Consider the following 25,348-nt stretch of genomic DNA (forward strand, 5'->3'; position numbering starts at 1 on the left):
TACGATGAGCCCATAAAGCTTCAAATAATACCTCATGCCATCTTCTAGGATTGTCTTCTATCTTCTTCTTGATGAGCTTAATTAAAATCTTGTTGCTAGACTCGGCTTGACCATTAGCATGAGCATAATAAGGAGATGAATTGAGCAATTTGATGCCATAAGATTCAACAAACTCACGCACTTCCTTAGATATGAATGAAGTCCCTTGATCCTTAGTCAAAGTCTATGGAATGCCAAATCTATGTATAATGTGTTCCTTAATGAACTGAATCACCTCTCGATGTGTCATAGTCTTAATTGGAATCGCTTCAATCCACTTGGTGGAATAATCAGTAGCCACAATCACAAAACAATGTCCCTTTGATGAAGAAGGATGAATCTTGCCAACAAAATCCAATACCCATCCTCTAAACGGCCACGGTTTGATAATTGGGTGCATCAATAAAGTAGGCACCAACTGAATATCCCCGAACTTTTGATACTCTTCACAACCTTTGTAGTAACGAAAGGAATCGGCTATCATATTAGGCCGATAAAAGCAAGCCCACCTAAGAAGCCACTTCATCACATGAGTCCATTGATGCATACCACAAACTCCTTCATGCACCTCTGCCATAGCCACTTTGGTCTGATCAGAACCCAAGCATTTCAAAAGTAAACCATCACTTGTCCGACGATACAACTCGCCATCAACCAAAGCGAACTTGAATGCCCACCATCGGACTTTTCTATCAATTGAACACTTAGGATTCTATAAATAATCAATTAGAGGTTTTCTCCAGTCATCAACTTTGTCCTTAGCAAATTTAAAACATTCCATAGCTGAAGTGGGAATTTCACTAGACAGACCGGTCAGACCAGCCGTCTGTGCGGTCGACTGGTTAAACCAGTCAGACGGGTCCCGGAGGCCGGTTGGACCGGTTCCTCCAGGACATGACCCTCAGCCTCGTAAAGCGTCAGCTTTCTTTCATGAAAATTTCTTTTCTGAATGCTATAACCAGACACTTGTTGTGCCAGAGCATTAGCCCTTAGATTCTCTTCCCTTGGTACATGATAAATAGTAAACTCATCCATACAAGATATGATGTCTAGACATTTATCAAGATAGGCATTTAGAAACCCGTCCAAACAATGGCATACCTTGGATACCTGTTGTACCACCAGTATAGAATCTCCATAAGCTTCAACATATTTCACCCCCAATCTCTTGTAAAATCTCCAAACTGAATAACAAAACCTCATATTCGGTTTGCTTATTAGTACACTTGTGATCCAATCGGTTAAGAGCCTCAAAAACAGCCCCGTTCAGTGAAATAAGAACTACACCAACACCGCAACCGCTTCTACAAACCGATCCATCAAAGTGCAATTTCCAAGGGGTAATAGTGATATAACAGACATTTAAATCAAGTTGCTCATCAATTCTATGCTCAACAATAAAACCGGCTACAATTTGACCTTTCATTGATTTCAATGGTTCACAAACCAAATCATATTCAATGAGAGCATAAGCCCATTTGCCGATTCTACCACTCAAAATAGATTTTTGCAACATGTATTTAATTATGTCGGTTTGACAAGCCACTATGCAAGTATTTGATAACAAATAATGCCTCAACTTGGTGCAAGCATGATATAATGATAAACACAACTTCTCAATAAAATTGTACCTTGTTTCGGCATCCAATAACCTTCTACTCACATAAGTGACAATATGCTCCTTCCCTTCGATTTCTTGAGTCAAAACAGCCCCAATGACACCTTCTTCGGCCGCCACATATAATTTGAAAGGAATACCATGTTTCGACGCCTAAAGAACGACCGGTGAAGACAAATAATTTTTGATTTCCTCAAATGCTTCTTGTTGTTTTGCCCCCTAAGTAAAATCAGCTTCGTTCTTTAACTGAAGTAAAGGAGTAAAAGCATTCACCATCCCAGACAAGTTGCAAATAAATCTTCTCAAATAATTCACCTTGCCCAAGAACTTTTGCAACTCTCTTTTGCAAGTAGGAGCTTGTAGTTTTCTAATGGATTCAATTCTTTTAGGATCAATCTCAACACCTTTTTCATGCACTACAAAGCCCAGGAATTTCCCAGCCGATACACCAAAAGCACATTTGAGTGGATTCATCTTTAAGCCATATCGCATTTTCTCAAATGCAAGCTTAAATCAGCCAAATGGGATTCTGACCCAGCCAATTTAACCACAACATCATTGATATAAACTTCTAGCACTACTCTAAGTAAGTCATGAAAAATTAAATTCATAGCCCTCTGATAAGTAGCACCAGCATTTTTCAAACCAAAAGTCATAACGACCCACTCAAATAAGCTACTGGACACACAAAAGCCGTTTTGGATATATCCTCTTCGGCCATAAAGAATTGATTGTACCCAGCATTGCCATCAAGAAAACTAATCATTTTATGTCCAGATGCAGCATTAATAAGCACATCCGCTATAGGCATAGGATATTCATCTTTTGGGGAAGCTTTATTAAGATCTCTAAAATCAATGCATACTCAGAGCTTACCTGTGCCTTTCTTCTCAATAGGCACAATATTTGAAACCCAATCAGCATATTGACAAGGCCTAATAAACATAGCATCAAGCAACCGATTGATTTCTTCTTTCACTCGGTCATAAATAATAGGATTAAAGTGCTTAGCAGGTTGTTTATGAGGCCTAAAACCAGGTTTAATGGACAGCCAATGCTAAACTAGCTCGCGGCTTAAACCAGATATTTCAGTATAATTCCATGTAAAACAATCGACATACTCTTTCAATAATTTTATTAAATCGGCCTTAAAAACAAGCCCAAGATTTTTGTTTACAAAAGTCGGCCTTGGTACAGTACCATCACCAAAATCTACCACCTCTAAAGGATCAACCGACGTAAACCGCTGTCCTAATTTACTCATATCATGAAAGTCCTCAATGGCCTCACACATATCATTCTTCTGTGCCTGATAGTGTTCTAGCCTCTGCTGCGAGCACTCTAGATTTACATCCATTAAATCATATGGGATGATTTAGTTGATCCTCAACTGGCTTTATTACAGCAACGACAAAGACATCCTTTGTGCAACTAATGAACTCATAATCAGAAGGGTCTAAACCAGATGAGCACTTGACATTATCATGCACACTTATGGTAGGACTATCGACTACAGCAACACAAGCCGATGTATCACCATGTACTACTTCCACTTCATCGCCGACCCATTGGATTAAGAATTGATGCAAGGTAGAAGGGACACATTGATTCGCATGTATCCAATCACGACCCAAGATTAAACTGAAATTACCCTGAGTCTCAGCAACGAAGAAAGCAGTAGCCAATGTCTTGCTCCCAACAGTGAGCTCCATAGAGACCACGCCTTTAGCTCTCATAGGCTCGCCTCCTCTCACACCGCTGACAGTCATGTTGGTCTTGATTATCTCCTCATCTAAACCTCCCAATTTCTTGAACAAAGAATAGGGCATTAAGTTGACAATCGCTCCTCCATCAACTAGCATTCGACAAATTAGCCTCCCATTGATATGATCTTTCATGTACAGCGCCTTTAGATGACTTTCAGTAGCTTTAGGCTTCTGGAATATAGCTTCCTTAGGCCCAAAGTCAAGGTGAGCCAATTCCTCCTCAGAGATGACATAACCATCCATTGACATGTGTATCACATTAATGTCCAGGTTCATGCATCCAGGCAAAGAATTGTAATCAACAAGTTGTTCATCATCCTTTGCTTCAGGGACTGATGCCAACTCATTGCCACAAGCCATAGGGACAGAAGAAGTAAAACCGGGTGACAACTCTGGCTCGGCCGGTCTGACCGGTGGAGCTGGGGCGTCGGCCTTGACTCTCCACTCCTTCTAAGGGACCATGGGTCTATACTTGCTGAATGTCTCATCCCTTTGCTTCTCTAGCTCTTGTTCTCTTTTTTCTTGAAGTCTTAACCATTGTAACTTCCTCCTTTGGGTGCGAGTCAATCTGGGAGGACACCACCTTGGCAAGAAGTACTTGGAGCTTGAGCCACTGCTACTAGCCTCATGATCATTGTCAGCAGGAACTCTATGAACAGATGTCTCAACCAGACTGCCTAGGTCAATCGGTCTTTGGCATCGCTCTCAACGGGAACGTTCATAGACCCGATTTGGATGACATCTTTCTTTGTACCTTTTTCTGAGTCCATCTTCTGAACCTCCTCCTCCTTCTTCTTGGGATGATACACTTGCTTTGGAGGAAGTGCTCTGGGTGCCTGGACAGGCCGGTCAGATCGACTAGGGTAGACTGGTCTGATCGGTCGGACCTGTGGACCCTGACTAGATGAGCGAGGTGCCCAAACGGCCTTGCCTGGAGTGTGAAATTCTGTCCAAAATCGACTTTCTTGATTCTCCCCATCCAGGATGGAAAGACGGCTATTGCACGGACTGATAAGGCACCCACATTACCCCATTGTCATCCGACACCGGGCATGGAGTATTTGATGCCGGAGGAGCCCAAGATGTGGAGGGGTACTATTTTGGCTGAACTTGATCGTCCTTTTGTCTTGTAACCGCCCTTAGAGGTGAAGCTCGCCTCCCTTAATGAGTAGGTGACCTCATTCTATTTTTTAACAGCCGATCACTTGTAACGATCTTTTGCTTGGAATACTTATCAAGAAGCATATCAAAGGTAACTTTTCCCTAGGGCTACTCCTCTGATCTTTTGCCACATTAAGCTTCCAAGTTCCAATCTCTGGACGCCTTGGTTTTAGCATTCGGGGGCGATCTTGGAGCTGACCGGCCTGACCAGTCTCCTGCATCGGTCTGACCAGTTCGGTCTGTCCAGCAGATTCGAACAACTTTTGACCAGATGCCGTGGGCGTCCCTTGCCCCCCATGTCCAGAAGGTTTTACAATGATTTTAAATGACTCCTTGCCATCTGGAGTCTTTTCATACACCACTTCTCTTGTCAACTCTTTTCCCCTCAAATTGGGCTTCTCTTCCCTGATCACAACATTCTTGCCTTTGGTAGCTTCGGCTTGATGCAGCCGAACTAGTACCTTGGGCTGTTGTATGTCCATAGTGTTAACAGGAAATGGTGTCTTGTCCACCTGCATCTCATGAAATGTCAAACGACCTTCATTTATAGCCGATTGAACCTATGGACGAAACACACTGCAATCATTAGTGGCATGAGAAAAAGTATTATGGAACTTGCAATATGCTTTCCTCTTCAACTCTTCAAGTGGATGAATAACATGGGATATTTTCAAATTTCCAAGTTTAAGCAACTCATCAAAAATACGATCGCACTTGGAAACATCAAAAGTAAATTTCACTTCTTCTTGCCAACTCTTATGAGCCGGCTTAAGGGACGCACAAGAATATGATTTAGCTTTAGAGGGCCAAACAAATTCAGTAACATAAACTTCATTGTCATCGTCATTCAAACTATCAGAATCATATTCAATAGCATGGATGTTAGACCGATGAGATTTAAAGCTATCATTTTCCTTAGCAACCCTAATTTCCATTGTTGAAGCCCTTACGAGCACTTGTGATATAGTATGAAGCTCAAAAACCTTCTAACTGATCCCTAATATATGATTTTAAACCCTTAAGAGCAAGATCAACTAAATCATCATCAGAAAGTGAAAAATTAAAGCATCAGTTTTTAGTTTCTTTGAATCATTTTATGTAATCAAAAATAGATTCCTCTTTGCCTTGCCTAACCGATGTTAAATCTGTCAATTTTAATTGAAAATTCCCGGTGTAAAAGTGATCATGAAATTTCTGCTCTAATTGATCCCATGAATCAATAGAGCCAGGAGCCAAAGAAGAATACCAAGAGAAAGTGGTTCCAGTTAATGATAAGGAAAACAAACGAACTCTCAAAGCATTATAATAACTAGCTTCACCTAGTTGAGCAAGATATTAACTAATGTGCTCCCAAGTAGTTCGGTTATCTTCTCCACTGAATTTGACAAAATCGGGCATGCACCAACCGATAGGATAGGGGACATAGTAAAAGTTAGCATGATATGGTTTTTGATTCAACTTCAAATTGCCTACATCTATGCCAAATTTGCTTTGTATCATAGACAACATTTTGTCTTTAAATTTTCTGATCTCACTATAAGGAGTTGGCTCTTGTTGCATTAGGGCTAATGTATTCACAACATTCGCACGGGGTGGATTGCCATTCTGAATGCGATATAAATAAGAAAATACATCATTTGAAATACCCCTAGAAACAACAATGGTATTAGGGATCGGGGGCGACGTGTATGCTATTGTGCTAATTGAGGGTGTAGGCACTCCAAGCTCACCAGTACGGTTAGGAACGACCAAACTAGGCACAATAGCAAGCGGTACAGGTGATTTAGGGACAATTGCCAACTGGCTGTCCTGAGAGGCCTAACCGGTTAGATCGCCTGCCTGGACCGGTCTGACCGCTTTAGCCGTGTTCGGCTTTGCTAGTTGGACCGAGGGCGGCGTCTGTCCTGCATAAAAGTTAAATAGCATGCCCACTTAGGGTTTTCATGAGTAACCCCTAGATCTGCCGATGGACTTGCATGCATAACCCCACACGAATCAACTTGAGAAGAATCATTTTTACTAGATCCAAAAGATTTACCTTCTGCAGGTTGGTCTATGCGAGCTATCAAAGAAGTAGCAATCTGATTTTGAACCTTAAAAGCCTTTTGCAATTCTTCATTGATAGCAGATTGATTGAGGGGGAAGTTACTTACATTGGACACTTCCTCAATCATGTTATTTTTCATCTTCATCGCAGGCATCTCGAAGTCTTGTGATCTCATTGCTTTGCACTTGCGATCTTTATTGACGCCCATTAGATATTGCTTCGTGACGTATTCATGGAGCGCCGCGATGTTCCGCTGCTCCTCCTCGCTGAGATCCTCCACAGAAGCCTCGATGATATTGTTCTTGTCAATCTACGTAGTAGATCTCATCTTGCTAGGGTTCTCCGTAATGGTTGTAAAACTAGATCTTTCCTCCCCAGTGGAGTCGCCAAAATGTGTTGGCACCTTTTACGGCCAACACATGAGTGCGCTAGAATGCACGTAGATCTAAAGATAACCTCGTCGGGGCTTCTGTGCCTAGCCGGTCAGACCGGTCAGGGGATCCGGTTAGGCCGGTCCTCGCAGGGGCACCGCGAAAACCTACGTTCACCACCTCGGGAGGGATCCCGTCGGAGATGGCGAGCCTAGGGTTGCTCTGAGATTGGTCAGGCCACTCAGAACGTTCTCAAATGCCGCTGGGACGCTAGAGGAAAGCAAAGGAGTTGGAAAAGCTAGGGTTTGAGATAAAAGTGTAAAAAGATATATTTGACGATTAGGTGATAGCCCTCAATTGGCTAGGGCCCTTTATATTTATAGGGTGGAAGATCTTTTCCCGCAAGGAAATCCTGTTTCAACTACCATTCGACTAGGACTCTAAGATTCGCCTCAGACGTAGGGTGGCCGGTCTGATCGGTCAGGGCCACCGGTCAGACCGGTGGGTGCGTGCCAGACCGGCTACAGTGGCCAGACCGGTCAGACCGCCCATAGAGACCGGTCTGACTGGCCAGTCCAGCTTGGTCGGCACTGCTACCACTTTTGGGCTCCAACAATTTGTTGTTGAGGGCTTGACCTTCAGGGCTGTCGGGAATTTCAAGACAGCGGCGCGAGCGTAGACACCTGGGAGATAGAGGTCGTCTCGTGTTCATTATCCTGGTCCGGCTACCGACGTCCATGCTAAGAGTGAAAGAAGAACATGTGGGAAACGCATGCAGGAATGGAATAATCCATGGCCCGCAGGAATTGCTTCGATCTGCTGCCCCCAGTCTTGGTCATGGTCGCTCAGATCAACGCCCATTTTGGATTCCATGGTCATGCAACTTCAATTTTGGGTACGTATGATCCAGAAACCACTTCGTCTACCCCGAGTGACACTGGTAGAGAACTCACCTTCCATCTAACATTTTTTTCCCGGTTGTTTTTGTCTGGGGCCAAAAGGGCCTTTACTCCCGAGTCAAAAGGGCACCACCGATGGCCACCGACAGGAGGCTCCTTAGTCCCAATTGGTAATATCAACCGAGACTTAAAGTACCATACAATTTGTTTTAAAGAAAACAAACAGGTACCATGGCATCCCGTGTATGCATTATTGGATGAAGGACCGGAAAGGCGATCAGAGGGGGTAATTGGGAGCCGATTCAAATTTTATCAAAGAACCTCGGCTAAAATCCCAAACCAATCCACAAACCTCTCTTCTAGCAAAGTTAAGTCCATTTAGCTATGCACGAGCTAATGGACCTAGGAATGATGCTAGAAACTCAATTTGAGACTAGCAGAAGTAAGAAGGAGCCCAAACAAGTGTCGGAAGAAGAAATTTGAAAACCAACACAAAGGTTTGGAAAATTCCGAAAAATCCTTCAAAAAATTTCAGACTTTCAAAAATTTCCGCAAAAACTTTCGGAGAATTCCGAAACTTCAGAAATTTTCGGAATATGCCAGAATATTCCGGAACTAAAAAACAGCCTTCATGAGGAAGGTGAAAAAATCAAAAACTCGATCAAACGACCTTCAAAAATCACGAAATTTGAACCATAGACTCACAACAACATACCAACGGTATTCCCAAATGCTCGAGTCAAAAAGCCCAAGAATTTGACACCATATTCAAAGGATTTGGGAAGGGCACAAGAAAGGGGATTTTTGGGAAACCTCAAAATTCAAGGTGCTCGTGCATGGATTTGCTAGGGGATCATCCTAGATGTTCTTGCGTATATCCTAGCACCGATTTGCTCCAAGAAAAACATGCCAAAACGCAGCCAATCGCGAGATCCAAAAATTCACCCAAAAATGCTTTGAAAATAGGAAAAAAAGGAGAAATTTCAGATCTTGAGAAGGAGAAACAATTGAGTATGAAATTGATTCTTGGATTATTTCACCATGTCCGGTTACAAGCCACTCCTAAGCACAATCTAAGCTAGGATGGCAAAAAGATCAACACAAAAATCCCTCCTCTCTCCCTCTCTCCCTCTACCAAAGGCTCTCACAAAACAAATGAGAAAACCCTCCCCAAAACAACCAAAGGGATGGCTGCCCCAACGAGCCATATCTCATATATATAGACACCTGGCTATTTCCCAAGTTGCCCTTACATGAAACATACAACTCCAAACCCCCTAGGGATAAAACCGTCCAACTTTTTCTTTATACATCCAACGGACCTGGCGCCTTCATGACTTCGATTCGCCTCGACGCAAGCTTCGTGATGGTGCCACGCAACCTCCGACTCGACGCCGTCCAGCCGCACCGGACTTGTCCCCCGGTTTTGAGGCTAAACCGATCAAACCCTCTTGCACACCCCGCAGGCGTGACTCATCCCCGGTTTTGAGGCCAAACCGGTCAAACCCTCATGCACGCCGCACCCGACGTGACTCACCAATGTCGACGCGTGTCCAACCTCTGTCAAGCCTTTGACACCTCCAAGTCTTTCGCTCCTGGCTCCCAAGCCGCCTACTTGACTCGTCTCCATCCCGCTTGACTTGAACGACGTCGTCTCCATCACCGTCCGTGTACTCTTGCTCTTTCGTGCACCATGTGGATCACCCATGACTCCGTCCGGACTCCTCAGGTCTCTCGGTCCAAGCTTACTCGTGTCCACCCTTCACAATCCTAGTACATCAGCATGAACCTTTCGCTTGACCTTCACCTCATGCTGTCGACCGCCATGTCGCATCCTACACCTGCACATCACAAGCCAAGAGACACAACACACAACATATCGTTTACACAAATAGCACAACACAATGCACACAACACAACACATGCGGTTAGCCATTAGCATAAACATGCACATATGAAATATGGACTCAACAGGTAAAGCCTCAAATCATCTAGTCAATCACTCATCACAAATAGATCAAGGCACATCTCAACTTGGTCTCTCAATCTCCCCCTTGATAAGTGCATTGACAAAAGATGATTTGAAAGCAAAAGAGAACTCATTCAAGTGCCCAAAATCTAAGTAAAAGCAAACACAAGGCCCCTTGATATGAGAAAGGATCATGCAAGCTCCAAATAAAAAACTCTTGGTTCTTAAAGAAAGCGCAAAGGACAAACACAACCGAAGAGTCAATCAAGAGACACAAAAGCTTGATGAATCCCAACATGCCATCAAAGTCGTTTCAACATTTGTCAAACGCTCATCACAATCAAATCAAGGTTCATATCAACTTGATTTTCTTAATCTCCCCCTTGATGAGTGTGTTGACAACATTCAAGCATAAAGAAATGGTTTGAAAGGCCAAAACTAAAAATCTCATCCAAGTGATCAAAAGTCAAGTAAAAACTATGATTAAAGTCACTCGACATGAAAAGCATCACAAAGGCCAGATCAACTTGGAAAAGTCTCGGTCCCCAAAGACATGGGCAATGGCTCGACACAACTGAGACAAAACAACACATGATCCCTCAAGAAGAGGCAGAAAGGGCTCAACACCAATCATGTGAAGATCGAAAACACAAGATCCCTCAAGAAGAGGCAGATAGGGCTCAACACCAATCATGTGATGATCAAAAGCTCAAACCAAATGTCAGTTCCTCAAGAAGAGGTAACAGCTCAACACAACCGGCAAAAGAGCAAAAGAGAGCACAAAACTCACAAGCTCCCCCTGAACACATGCACTCCCTCTGAAAACATGCCACAATGAAATGCATGCACAAGAACAAAAGAATGCATGCTCCCCCTCAAATGCAAAACTCCTCATTAAATGCAAGACTTCCCCTGAAATGCAAACATAAGATATGCATGGGAGCGCAAAATGCATGCCATGGGATGTAAAACCTACCAAGCTTCTCAAATATAACACAAAGCACTTACAAAGGCTATAAGTGAGATAATGCACAAGCTGGTAGATCATAAAGAGCAATTGCATCACCATCAAGAGGATATTATAGTATAAGCAAAAAACGAAGCAAGTTGTCAAGTTTTGCAGTTTATAAAAGTATCACCACATGAGCAAGCACCTAGTCATGAATCATTCAAGCAAGAAGCAAACTAGGCCATCAAAGCTCATACAAAGAAGATACATTCTCAACAAGAGATCATTGCAAACACCCACATATACATCACAAGTCATGTCAAGACTTGTTGAAACCATGTGCCTAATTCTTTTGGTAGACAGCATGTAACAACTAAGCAAGCAAGGATATCAACATTAAGCACAATAACTTGATCAATTATTGAATTTTTTTTATCATCATTTTTCATTATTCACATTAAACAAGTTACATGAAGTGCCTTTGTGACACAAAGAAGCCATGCTTCCCCAAGGAATGCATCATGGGCTAAACATTTGCAATGATACCTAGATCTTTGATCCAATTGAAAAGAATATGAATTCCAAGCAAAAGCTAAACATGGAACTAGCATTCAAGCAAGAGCAATGCATAAACAGGTAGCTAGTCATGGGTGATAAGCATTTCAGAATTCATTATTCAAAATTAACATTTGATTCACAAAAGCATTTAGCTCAACATGGTTATATGACAATATCATCTAGAGCATATGCTGCACATTGCTACATAATCACCAACTAATGCACTAGCTCACAAATAGCATAAGAAAATGCTAATGATATATAGGGGAAGCTTATCTAGTGCAAAGTGTACAAGGTGCAATATGGTACAAATGCAATGCGATGCTAAAAGAGACGGGGTTCGACTCAAATCAAGAAGGCTCATGAGGAGTCAAACCAATCTAGGAAAAGCTCCGTGGCAAAAGAAGAATCGTCAAGGATCCCAATTGAGTACCATAGAAAAGATACCAATTGAAGGATCAAAAATTGATATCACTTGAAGAAAATGAAATCCAATTGAAAGATCAAATGTGATACCAATTAAAAGATCAAAAGCGGATATCAAAAACCAAAACAATTCCTTGGTCCAAACTCCCCCTCGAATGAACCCGAACTCCCCCTCAACCAAAGACACCTAACAAAGAAAAGCTAGAAATAGAAGGGGTAAAAGAAAAGCTCTAACTCCAATCAAACAGAAGAGAAAATGCAACCCAAAGACAAGGAAGCCTAAAAGCAATATAAAGCTCAATTCATGTCATGCAATGCAATGATGATACCAATTAGAGGAATTAAAGCATTGCAACATGATTCTACATTTATGAATAAAAGATTGGGCAAGCAAACATGTCAACAAGGTGCAAAGGATTATACAAAGATACTAAGCTAAAATGATACCAAATGAACAATATGTCATACCCAATACAAAGACTAAGCTAAAGCATGGCACGATGTTCATGTGGATTATCCACCAATATATATTACAAAGCTAGCATGACAAGATATACATGAAGATCACACATGCTAACATGAAAAGGTGGCTAGCCCACCATGGTATATTCACAGCATGATACAAGTATAAAACATGCAAAAGAGTCCACAAGTGAGTAGTATACACGAAAGGAAAAAAACTCACAATACAAGTGTACATCCAAATGGTGTGGAGAACCATCAAGTCTTGATCACTTCAAGCAAAAGATCAAGTCCCTTCGAGCTCATGTCCTCCACCCGCATCCCCGTACCTACACATGAAGGAACAATAAAGACCGAGTCTTGGATCCCAAAGGATTAGCAAGCATGTACTTGGGAATCCAAAACTTAGTCACACAGGTAAAAGATGCACTCAACTTATCATGTGGGTTAGCATGATGCGAATGCCGGTTCAAATGAGATGATTTTGTAATACCCTTGGAACCATGCCTCAAAGGAGCCACTCGAGAAGAAGAATGAGTGCTACCACTAGCAAAAAGACAATGATCCCCCGAGGTCTTAAGAGAAGAACCAACACAAGCACCATGAAAACCATGTCGTGGACCAACATAAGAATAACTAGAAGCATGTCCACAAGTATGACCTAACTCACTAGAAAAGGAGTCATAAAACCCATTAATGAAATGTGGCTTCTTACTAGACTCATAAGTGCTCATGCCATGAGATGGGCTATGAACAACCAAAGGCCTAGAAGCACGAGTTCGCCGCATTTATCTTGCACGACAATAACAAAAGCTCTCTTGATGCCCATCTTTCTCACAATAAGAGCAATGGTACAAAGGCCTTTTTGTAGGCACGGTCCGAGAGAACGAATCATCATTCTCATTCAAGTGAGAAGTCCCTAGGACTTAGAGCAAGAAGTATCAACAACACCATTTAACTTGGTGCCCACATTAGGTTCACACGTGTCATGGGAAAGGCTACGTGGCTTCCTAAAAGCTTTGGCACGCACACGTCGCTTGTGCTTGACATGGCAAAAGCAAAACTCAACGGTATGCCCATCTTACTTACAAAAGGTGCAATGGAACTTCGGTTTGGGAATATGAGTTCCAAAAATGTGAGAAGTACCCTTGCCACTTGAATTGTCTGGGCACTACCAGAAGAAGCAACAAGGGTGTAGCTATAAAAGAGCTATCCAAAGCACTACCACAAGTACTACCATCCAAAGACTCACGCTCAATAGAAGAAGCCAACTCCGGTTGAGAAGAAACAATTTTGAAAACACCAATATCGGAGTGACAAGAATTGCGAGAATCAAAATACTTAGTACAAAGACTCTTATCAAAAGACTTAGTACAAAGACTCTTGCATTTTGTGGCTAAAACCTCATTTTCATGTTTGAGGCGATCACAAGTACCACATGGAGCATTTCTTAAATTATCCATCTCCTTTTTAATGCACTTAGCATATGTGGTACGTAAGAGTTCATTTTCTTTCTCAAGGTTGGCACTCATCTCATTGTGCTCAAGCAACTTGGTACTCATATCATCGTGCATTTGTTTCAAAGCCAAAACTTCATTTTTCCAATTCAATGCATGATATGCAAATAAGACCGCATGAACAAACATCGTCATTCACATCAAGCACGATATCATGATTATCACAAGAAGTAAGGCAAGCATCATCATCAAGAACCAAAATGCACATGCTACAGGGTATAGACTTCATTTCATAAATTTCAGCCCTAGCATTCTCAAGTTGATCTACACATGTGGTGTGAGTCAATTTTAGTTCATTAATTTCAGCAAGTAAAGACTCACATGAAACACATGGTAAAGAAGCATTGCACTTTAACAAAACAATTTCATCTCTAGCCTTATCAATATCATTATTCAAAGCAATACAGGAATTACATGGCATAGAGGTATTGGATTTCAACATTTCATTTTCAGATTTTAAATTATCATAATCAATAGAGAGCTCGTCAAGTAATTTTCTATGAGATTCAAGTTGCTTATCATCAAGATAAACATCTCTTTTTAGTTTCACATTTTCAATGTGCAAAACATCACAAGATTTGTATGGTAAAGGTAAGCTAAACTTGCATGAAGTTGAAGCATTCACATTATCAAGTCTAGATATGTCCAAATTCTTCTTAAGCTCAGCAATCATCTCGCCAAGAGCACAAAAGCGAGTGAACAAACCAATTATACCTTGGGAGAGTTTACCTCTACTCATCTTGTAAAACTTGTGTCGGAGATCATCTTCTTGATTCATCTGTTTCATCAAAAGGCGCATCAAAGCCATCGCTTCATCATCCTTGTTAAGCTTACCACACTTCTTTCTCCACTTGTGTTCATCCCCCGATGCAATCACCCTTCCATCAAAACCTGAGGACAAAGACGCACACAAAGAAGAAGAACTTGGTGCCATAGATCAAAGCACCGGTTAGGATTAGCCGAAAGCAAGCTCAAATCTGGAAAATCAAATCTGCAAGCAAAATGCTCCTTTATCTTATCACCCAATGGATCACAAAGCTGATTAAGGTAGTGTGATCCTTAATCAAGCTCTGATACCAATTGAAGGACTGGAAAAGCGACCAGAGGGGGATGAATGGGAGCCAATTCAAATTTTCCCAAAGCACCTTGGCTAAAATCCCAAACAAAACCACAAATCTCTCTTCTAGCAAAATTAAGTCCACTTAGCTATTCACGAGCTAATGGACCTAGGAATGATGCTACAAACTCAACTTGAGACTAGCGGAAGTAAGAAGGAGCCCAAACAAGTGCCAGAAGAAAAAATTTGAAAGCCAACACTAAGGTTCGAAAAATTTCGGAAAATCCTTCGGAAAATTCCGAACTTTCTGAAATTTCCGAAAAAACTTTCGGAGAATTCCAAAACTTCGGAAATTTCCGGAATATTCCGGAACTCCAAAAACAGCCTTCGTGAGGAAGGTGAAAAAATCAAAAACTCGATTAAACGACCTCCAAAAATCACGAAATTTGAATCATAGACTCACAACAACATATCAAAGGTATTCCCAAAGGCTCAAGTCAAAAAGTTCAAGAATTGGTCACCAGATTCAAAGGATTTGGGAAGGGCATAAGAAAGGGGATTTTTGGAAAATCTCAAAATTCAAGGTGCTCGTGCATGGATTTGCTAGGGGATCATCCTATATGTTCTTGCACATATCCTAGCACCAATTTTCTCTAAGAAAAATACCCCAAATCGCAACCAATCACGAGATCCAAAAATTTACCCAAAAATGCTTCGAAATTAGGAAAAAAAAGATAAATTTCAGCTCTTGAGAAGGAGAAGCAATTGAGCATGAAATTGATTCTTGGATTTCTTCACCATGTTCGGTTACAAGCAACTCCTAAGCACAATCCATGTTAGGATGGCAAAAAGATCAACACAAAGATCCCTCATCTCTCCCTCTCTCCCTCTACCAAAGGCTCTCACAAAACAAATGAGAAAACCCCCACCAAAACAACCAAAGGGATGGCTGCCCCAACGAGCCATATCTCATATATATAGACACCTGGCTATTTCCCAAGTTGCCCTTACATGAAACATACAACTCCAAACCCCCTAGGGATAAAACCGTCCAACTTTTTCTTCATACATCGAACGGACCTGGCGCCTTCATGACTTCGCTTCGCCTCGACGCAAGCTTCGTGATGGTGCCACGCATCCTCCGACTCGACGCCGTCCAGCCGCACCGGACTTGTCCCCCGGTTTTGAGGCCAAACCGGTCAAACCCTCTTGCACACCCCGCAGGCGTGACTCATCCCCGGTTTTGAGGCCAAACCGGTCAAACCCTCATGCACGCCGCACCCGACGTCACTCACCAATGTCGACATGTGTCTAGTCTCCGCCAAGCCTTCGACACCTCCAAGTCTTTCGCTCCTGGCTCCCAGGCCGCCTGCTCAACTCGCCTCTATCCCGCTTGGCTCGACCGACGCGGTCTCCATCACCATCCGTGTACTCTTACTCTTCCGTGCACCTTGTGGATCGCCCATAACTCCGCACTACATACTTTACGTACCTAAATCTTCACCAAACAGGAGACTGGAGACGAGATCATGCTGCTAGCTCATACAGCAACAAGACAACAAGCAAGATACTTATCGATCAATCGAGGGGCATCTTACTACTTGCATGCAGATGAAGTGTTCGTCAGAGGCGACGCTGCTGACCAAACATGAGGACAAAGCCACCCGCAGAGGTAGCAGCGGCCGCGCCCCAGACGCCTATCGTGACAGGCCACGGCACGACGCCGGCGACCTTCCACGCGAACATCGCGGTGAGCAGCGGGCACAGAGCCTAGACCTTGCGCCTGATCATTAGCGCCGCGACTTGCCGCTCCATGGGATGTCCAGCTCCAGCTCATGGAGATGAGAACGCCGCCGTGAGCAGCGTGGTGAGCGGCCACACGGCGCGCCTCGCCCGCTCCTTCTTCGGGGACCCGGGCGGCGCGCGCTCGTAGGCGCGGAGGCAGCGGAAGAGGAGGAGCAGGGCGAGGTACGAGCCGACGACGAAGAGGACGGAGGCGGGGTCGCCCCTAGCGCTGTAGATGGCGAGGCCGGAGTTGAGCGTGAGGAAGCCGAAGCCGGCCGTGGTGACCCAGGTCGGCGTGAGGTTGCGATTTTCCGCCATGGCAGCGCAGAGGTGCTTTATGGGTGTGGTTTGAGGGCAGCAGACTAGTGGGAAATGGCCAAATGGGAAAGGGAAAATCCCAAGTCCCCGGTCGGGTCAAGTGGAGCACCTCGCCGTTTGTATAGCCGGCTGCCGGCCGAGCGAGAGGGAGCTCAGAAAGACAGAAATAAAACGCACTACGCACTGATACAATGATCCCCGCCCCTAATTTCCGTCCACGCACCGGCATACAATGATACAAATGGAGACAGGAGGGCTGACACGCTTTATACTGGGCCACGGCCACGACACGGCAGCCTCTGGGCCGTCTAGCCTTAGCCCTGTGGGCTTCAACGTCAAAATTTGCTTCTTTGTTGGTACGGGACTAAGACGTTTTTTTCTTTCTTCTTTTTGCTACGGGATAGCTAGTATGAATGCAAGGGAAGAAGAAAAAAACGTGGTGAAAGCAATGCAATTCTTATGCACAAACACACAGTAGCTAGCTGGCTTGCTCACAACAAATCGAATCTATAGAAAGAGGATATTCCTACAGAGGCAGATGCATACGGCTTCTGAGCTCTAACTGCGAACAAGGGAGGTTCAATTCAGGAACAAGGCCCAGAACCCCCCGGCGGCCGTGGCGACGGCCATGAGCCACACAGCCGCGCCCACGAGCGGCGCCACCCTCGACGCGAACATCGCCGTGAGCAGCGTGGACAGCGCCCACACGGCTCCCTTGATCCTGCTCCTGCCCCTGCCCGCCGCCCCGCCACGGGCCGCGCGCTCGAGCTCGCGGAGGCAGAGAAAGAGCAGCAGGAGCGTGGCGTCGGCGACGAGCACGAACGCCACGGAGGCCGCGTCGCCCCAGGAGTTGTAGATGGCGAGCCCCGAGTTGCACGCCAGCACGGCGGAGGCTATCAACGTTAGCGCCGCCGAACGCTGCTGCCCGTCCATGAGTAGTAGTAGTGGGACCTGCTGTTGGAAGTTGGAACCAGCTTTGGACAACAAAGATGTACTTACTATTACCAGGGTTTCGGAGTACAAAAATCTCAGAGGAGACACGCGCCACCCGGGCCGAGTTGTTGCAGACTAGCTAGCGCAGGAGTAGCTATTTGTAGAATTTTTACGCCGACATAGCAAGGTCATTACCGACTGTAACTACAGCAGCTAATAGAGCCTTGCAATGTACAGCCTAGCATTCTCGATCAACATAGAAGCTTTTACCGACATTGATCAGCCGACATTGGTGAAGTCTCGAGAGAACAGCAGCGTCAACAACTCGTTGCCGACACGCGCGCGCCTGCACTTCAGTAGTCAGACGGACCTCTGAAGATCTTTTGGGCGGCGAAACAGCGTTGCAGAGACTCTCGCGTTTCTTCACGGAAGCTTCGCAATTGGGCCTGCCTCTAACATTCAGTCGGTAGGCCGAGTTTTATCTCCAAGCTTACGGGCCTCACTGGCCCACAAAAATCTGGGCCTTGAAAGCTCAAATTGCTAGTGAGATCGATGGCGCGGTCGCTGTCTCCTCTCCGCGATATTATACACTCGTGCCGTCGTGGGTGCGTGTGACTGTGCCATCCATTTATTTCATGCAGTAGTTGAGGTTGAGGGAAGTTGCTAAAAGCTTTCCATGGCCCTAGCTTACCTCATGTTAGTTAGTTAAGTAGATCTACTACATGTTTGAGAAACAAAGAGTGTTGGCGATGACACGTGTAGGGGCTGGAGGCAGTTCAAACTCACGTGACTTTCTCCCATACTGACGCACAAGGCGTCCTTAAGTTCGAAACAGCGCCACTGTTCTCGCCAAATGTTTTGTGAAATATTGGTGACATTTATATTTACTCAAGTTGGATGAGTTGGCATGTAGTCATATATATGTGCTTTGATATGTTCATTATAATATGATAGGATTGAGGTATACTACGTATATATTAAGGATGTGACTAATTATACAGCAGGCCGTATTTTTATCTGTCGGCCTCCACTTCCATGCCTCCTCCCCCCTCGACACCACGGCCCTGCTCGCCCTCCGCCTCGCCAGCGCCGTCCCTGGCGCCGGCAAGGCCTGCCGTCAAGCCTCCGCCCCTACCGTCCTCCCTCCTTCATCCTTCGTCCTCCCTCCTCCTTCTACGCCGATAGGCCATCACCCCCGCTTTCGCCGCCGCCCTGCCCATCTCCGATGACGGGCCGCCGGATCCATCGCCACCGTCTCCACCGCCAGCCGACGAGCCGCCCCGAAACCTTCTCTAAGCCTGCAGGCCACAGGTAATCCTAACCCTCAACACTAAACTTGGAACCCCGAATCCTAAGACTCGTCGGTGCTATTACCGGAGCTAGGGGAGAAGAACGTATAACACGGGCCGGCCGTTTCAATCGACCAAAATACGGCCGGTCCTGTGTAAGTCATTACCGTATATTAATCAGTGTGCCAATTATTCTTGCAAGTATTGTGCATTTTAGACAAACTGCCACGGCAGGCGCCACCCTCGACGCGACCATCGTCGTGAGCAGCCAAGCCGCGGCGCGCGCGGGATCGCAGGATCGAGCGGAGGCACACCAAGAGCATAGCAGGAGCGCCGCGTAGCTGACGGCCGCGAACGATGCCCGCGGCAACGTCGTCCCCCTAGTCTGGTGGTGTAATTTCCAAAAGACGACGCCAATGCAAGGAGACTTGCATGCCACGTACATCGTTTTCAAAAAGGAAAAACAAACAAATGTTGGTACTTTAATTTGATACCATATCGAAAAGGCTTGCAGTTTTTATTTTTTTTCAGAAACGCCGTCGGTGTAAAGTGCATTTGCCAAGGCCGCCGTGACCCGTGAGACGCGTGCAGATGATCCAGACCCTGGGTGTGAGACGCTCTATTTCGGCGCGAAGAAAGCGGCAGGAGGCCGGGGCAGCCGTGGAAGAGACGTACACGTACCCGTTTCCTATGGCCACCGCTCTATAGATCGCCGTCGCTGCAACGCGCATTTGGCGGGCGGGCGGGTGGGCGCGGTTAGTCATGGCGTCGTTCGGTGGGCACGTGTCGCCTGGCTCGCCCCGCCACCTGTGGATAGATCGGAAGACGATGGTGATCCACGGCGACGCAGACTTTAGGAGGAAGAGGAAACACGCGGTTATACTCATGTTAGATTCATCTCCGTTCCCGTGTGAATTTGCAGAACTCATTTCATGGTAGTAATTTTAAATTATGCGTTCCTTTAATTTGCTGCAAATTTTCTTAACGGAAGAATAGTTTCTTTTCTAAAGAATTGCCGAATTTTTATCAGAAGAAGAGAAAACAGGATAAAAAAAATAAGAAACCCCTAAAGAGGGGACGACTACCTGGCGGCAAAAAGATCACCGACCACTCGCCTCAGCCTATATCACGACTCGAAAGAGCGGAAAAACAACTAACCGAGGGATAAAGAGGGCAACTAAGATGGGTTGTGGCACCATCGTCCGCTGCGTTTCTCGCATGTTTAGTCTCGCGCATGGTTCTTCTCCTTTTTGTTGGGTGGATCGCCCTTTCACTGATTGAGACGTCGTGGCTCGTGATCGTTACCGGAGGCTCCTATGAAGGCGACTTTATGTTCTAGTAGGATTTTTTCAATCCAGCTTCCACGCGAACGCCATGGAGAGTGGGGCGACGGTGAAGCAGCCTCGGTCGCGTTCGTGGATCCGGACGGGGCGATGGCCATTCTCTTCTGGCCAGGCTGGGCCTCGGCGTCTGAATTGCACCTCCGCTGTGGCCGCGTACACAGGTCATGTAGGGCACCCCCAGCGCTGCTCCTGCTGAGTCGGCGCTATCAACGCTGCTCACTGCGATGTTCCCGTCACGGGCGGCCCCAACCCCACTCATGCGCCGGTCGTTGGTTTCATGGTTATGATCACGGCATCGTACTCGTTGTTGAGGGCACACAACACCATCGGACGATCGACCTCAGTAAGCTCTTTAGTATCGAGCGCCTGACCGATACCGCTCACCATTTAGTACCGGTCGGTAGTACCAACCGGTACTAAACCGTGAGCCACTTTGCGCTGTTTTGGAAGATAGTTTAGTACTGGTTGGTTTTACTCACCGGTACTAAATGGTTGTTCCTTTTCTTCTTTTGTTTTCCTTTCATTTTAATTCGTATTCATATTCGTGTACAATATTTGTTTGCGTATAGTAGTCATATTATGCTAATATATATATATATATATATATATATATATATATATATTATTGATCTAGTGATACATTATATACACTTCAAAAATTACAAGTATTCCAAATATGCACTATGCGTCGTCATCCGAGTCCCTGATTGGATGAAGTTGACCCACACTTGTTGCATCATAATAAAATTCTCCCTTTGGATTTACGACCTCCTTCGAAAGGAATCCACATAGTTGTTCCTGATTGCCCTGAGTCATTCTAGGGTGATAAGTTCGTCTCTCATTTCAGAAATCTGTCACGTGCAAATTAACATAATCATTTTAAAGCAATATATGTGTAGTGAAAAAGTTATGAATTGTGTTTACTTACTTTATATTCTTGGGCCGTAATTTTCTTAGGACATACAAAGCTGTGGATGAACTCACAACAGTAGTATCTACATAAAACCCTTCGGCAACTTATTGGCCTCTGCCGCTTCGAGAAAAAGTGTTTAGGCCATTAATGAACGGCATGGAGCACCGATCGTCATACATCCATTGCCGATCCATCCGCAGAAAGTTTTTAATTTACTTCTCCATTTGTAAAACAACAAATGTAAAAAAATACTTTCTAAAAAATATTGCTGACCTTTTATATATGCTTTTATATGGACCACTTTTGATGAGCAAATTAAATCCCAACAAATTTGTGGGGAATTTCAGCAGCAACTCCCTCTGTCCCGAATCATTGAGCTCAACTATGTTATTTATGTAAAGCAACAAAATTAGTTGATTATTTTTTTCAACATTGTACTTATGTTATTTATGTAAAGCAACAAAAGTAATTAACACAGCACATATTTGTCAACATCCAATATGAATTTCTCAATATCGAACAGACGTAAAAATTCTACATTCTACATGCATGTATAAATTCAAAAACTCTCCATTCATCCTCTAAAAAATCACAAATTTCTCTATCTATAAAGCATAAAACATAGAATACTAATTATGAGAGGAGGGAGGATGAAGTTCCTAACTTTTAGAATAGTTGGAAGAGTGAAATCCTTTCAAATCGTGGGATAAATGGGCAACACCTCTCCTAGATCGTCATGGGAGTGAAGAAGCCCGAGCTCTTGGTCAAATGGTTGAGCTCGAGCTCGGGGAGGAAGAAGGAGCATATTTTATAGTTTGTACGTTAATACCGGTTGGTGGCTCTAGCCGGTACTAACTTGTGACACTTAGTACTGGCTGAAGCTAACGGCCAGTACACACGTGCGTGAACACCATTTAGTATCGGCTGAAATTACCAGCCGGTACTAAATAGCTTCCAGGGGAATCTAGCCGTTGGCCACCTAGTCCTCATGTCGCTATTTAGTACCCGCTGAGGCTCCAAACCGGTACTACAAGGACTCCGATGGTACTGTGCGTGACGACCGCGTGTTAGTACGGACGAAAAGACATCTAGTATTAACACGTTGGATGAATGTTCAGTTTTATAGTAGTTCAGTGTAGGGCATGAGTTGGGGTCAACAAAAACTCACTCCTCCTGGTCTCGGGTCGGGTCCAAACAAGCATAACCTTTGTGCTAGGAATCAGCAGGCACGCGGTTTGTCCTCACGTGCCCATTTTGCCTCAGGAGGATTTCGCTTCACGTGCCACCACTTTCACAAGCATAACGTCTCTGATCTCTTGCAAAAAAATAGCACAACTGCCTGGACTCGCGTTTCCAGTGTTTCAACTCGTGACGGCGATTCAAGGAAGGAGAGAACCACGGATATTTTTTATTCACAAGAACTATGCTACACATCTGACACCATACTTTACTGTGAATCTGTCGATTTTCATACTGTGAATCTGCCGAAGTTTCATACGTACCTGTCGAATTAGGATTGGGCATAGGTTGGTGGCTTAATGAAAATGAAATCTAGGTTGCAATATAGTGTGAGGGATGCTTGGATTATTGGTGATCGGATGATTGGATCGCAGTAGACGACACTCATCTGATGGAGTCATGATGTGACTCACAACTAACTTTTCCTCACACGACAGCGGGATTCGTCGCCGACATGAAGAAGTTGACTCGAGTTTCCGCAGCTGCGACGGAGCCGACGAGCTGGCCTTCTTCGTCGTCTTCTCCCACATCAATCTGCTGCTCCTCTTCTGGTCCAGCAGCTGATTCGAGCTCTCGTCGGTCGGGTCGACGGTGCGCGACCGGGCAGGCGTCCACCGTGTCGGCGAGACCGCTGCGCGGTCCCCTTCGTCGGATTGTCCCACCTCAATCTGCTGCACCTTTTCGGCGCCATCGGCCGCTTCGAGGTCTCGCCGGACGGGTCCCCGGCGTGCGGCCGTGCCAGGCTCGCCGTGTGGCTACTGACCACGACCCTCACCGCGGCCTTCACCCTGCAAGATCGGCGCGCTGCTGCCTAAGAGCATCGCGATCGCTGTGTGGGTCATGGCCGCCGTGACCGTACGTCCTTGGAGGATTCTACGTGCTATTCGTCCATGATGCTTCGACTCTATTCGTCCGGGTCGGCGGCGAGCGGCAGGGCCAGGCTCCCCGTGACCCTCACCGCCTCCAGCGTCCCCGGCGTGCGGCCGTGCCAGGCTCGCCGTGTGGATGCTGACCACGACCCTCACCGCCGCCTTCACCTACAAGATCGGCACGCTGCTGCCCATGAGCTTCGCGATCATGGTCTGGGTCATGGGCTCATGGCCGCCGAGACTGTCCTTCGAGGATTCTACGTGTGCTGTTCGTCCATGATGTTTCGAGCTCGTCGGCGGCGAGCAGCAGGCCCAGGCTCACGAGAAATGAGAAGAGAGATGCTTTTTATATATTCAAATAAAGCAAGCAAACATGTTTCAGCTTAACATGCAGATACACGAGAAATAAGCAGAGAGTGAAGCGACGGCGGGCCACTTGAACTGAACGCGTTACTAAAGAACAAACCACCCACTCAACCCTAGTCCAGACGAACAGCGTCGACAGCGGTCACACCGCGGCCTTCATCGTCCTGTCCGTGCCCGACCCCGCGCGCACGGCCTGCGAACGCACGGAGGAAGCGGAAGGTCAGCGCCAGGAGCGCGGCGTACGCGACGAGCACGGCCGCCGCGGAGACCACGTCGCCGCCGCGGGCGTCGTGGACGGCGAGCGCCGAGTCGCAGGCCATGGCGCCGAAGGCTGCCATCATTAGCGCCGCGACTTGCCGCTCCATGGGATGTCCAGCTCCAGCAGCTCCAGTTCGTGGAGATGAGAACGCCGCCGTGAGCAGCGTGGTGAGCGGCCACACGGCGCGCCTCGCCCGCTCCCTGGCCGGGGAAACGTGGGGTGCGCGCTCGTAGGCGCGGAGGTAGCCGAAGAGCAGGAGCAGGGTGAGGTACGAGGCTAAGACAAAAAAGATCGAGGCGGGGTCACCTTTGGCGCGGTAGATGGCAAGGCCGGAGTTGAGCGTGAGGAAGCCGAGGCCGGCCGTGGTGGCCCAGGTCGGCGCGAGGTTGCGATTCTCCGCCATGGCAGCGCAGAGGTGCTTTATGGGTGTGGTTTGGGGGGAGCAGACTAGTGGGAAATGGCCAAATGGGAGAGGGAAAATCCCAAGTCGCCAGTCGGATCAAGTGGCGGAGCACCTCGCCGTTTATATAGCCTTCAAACGTCTTGGTCAAGCTACCTAACGGTCATCACATGTGCCGCTGTTCCCCACATTGTTGTCCGGAAAAGACTAGGTCGGTGCCGGCTGCCGGCCGAGTGAGAGGGAGCTCAGAAAGACAGAAATAAAACGCACTACGCACCAACCGGGCCGCCGGCCCGGACAACGCGAGGGGGCCTAGACGCTCCACCGGCGGAGCCGGATTACCCGTTTTGTGAAATATTGGTGACATATATCCATACCTCTATGCCTAGGGTGTTTGGAGAGGAGAGGTTAAACTTGAGTAGTGTTACATCGAATGTTCGGATGCTAATTAAAAGGACTAAATATGAGCTAATTATAAAACTAATTGCAGAACCCCTATATTAATTCGCGAGATGAATCTATTGAGCCTAATTAATCCATGATTAGCACATATTTACTGTAGCAGCACATTGTCAAAACATGGACTAATTAGACTTAATAGATTTGTCTCGTGAATTAGACTCCATCTGTGCAATGGGTTTTGTAAATAGTCTAGGTTTAATACTCCTAATTAGTATCCAAACATCCGATGTGACAGGTACTAAACTTTAGGGGGTGTTTGGAAACACCCTCTAATCTATATCTATATCTATATCTATACCTAATATTAAAGAAAGGATGTTTCTTCCAACCGTC

The 25,348-nt window shown here is 45.7% G+C and overlaps 3 protein-coding genes across 3 annotated transcripts; all 3 read right to left on the reverse strand.

Moving 5' to 3' along the window:
* Positions 1 to 16,056: 16,056 nt before the first annotated feature.
* Positions 16,057 to 17,280, reverse strand: LOC101764469. Its single transcript, XM_022826170.1, has 2 exons — positions 16,689 to 17,280; positions 16,057 to 16,583 (listed from the first exon to the last, which is right to left on the reverse strand). Exons 1-2 carry the CDS (start codon positions 16,940 to 16,942, stop codon positions 16,463 to 16,465), a joined length of 375 nt encoding a protein of 124 aa, XP_022681905.1. The 5' UTR covers positions 16,943 to 17,280; the 3' UTR covers positions 16,057 to 16,462.
* A 116-nt stretch (positions 17,281 to 17,396) lies between these two features.
* On the reverse strand, positions 17,397 to 18,038 carry LOC101764877. The gene has a single exon (XM_004966582.3). The coding sequence runs from the start codon at positions 17,873 to 17,875 to the stop codon at positions 17,522 to 17,524; it is 354 nt and encodes a 117-aa protein (XP_004966639.1). The 5' UTR covers positions 17,876 to 18,038; the 3' UTR covers positions 17,397 to 17,521.
* A 5,904-nt stretch (positions 18,039 to 23,942) lies between these two features.
* Positions 23,943 to 24,607, reverse strand: LOC101765273. Its single transcript, XM_004966583.4, has one exon. The coding sequence runs from the start codon at positions 24,554 to 24,556 to the stop codon at positions 24,008 to 24,010; it is 549 nt and encodes a 182-aa protein (XP_004966640.1). The 5' UTR covers positions 24,557 to 24,607; the 3' UTR covers positions 23,943 to 24,007.
* Positions 24,608 to 25,348: the final 741 nt, after the last annotated feature.

Source organism: Setaria italica, chromosome IV, assembly GCF_000263155.2.
Source record: "Setaria italica strain Yugu1 chromosome IV, Setaria_italica_v2.0, whole genome shotgun sequence".
Taxonomy (NCBI): Eukaryota; Viridiplantae; Streptophyta; class Magnoliopsida; order Poales; family Poaceae; genus Setaria; species Setaria italica.

Excerpts from the sequence above, each read along its gene's own strand:
- LOC101765273 (XM_004966583.4), bottom strand. The coding sequence starts at position 24,556 with ATGGCGGAGAATCGCAACCTCGCGCCGACCTGGGCCACCACGGCCGGC.
- LOC101764469 (XM_022826170.1), bottom strand. The coding sequence starts at position 16,942 with ATGGCGGAAAATCGCAACCTCACGCCGACCTGGGTCACCACGGCCGGC. Across the intron at positions 16,584-16,688 it reads ACCACGCTGCTCACGGCGGC|GTTCGCGTGGAAGGTCGCCG; the intron begins GTTCTCATCTCC and ends GCTCACCGCGAT.
- LOC101764877 (XM_004966582.3), bottom strand. The coding sequence starts at position 17,875 with ATGGACGGGCAGCAGCGTTCGGCGGCGCTAACGTTGATAGCCTCCGCC.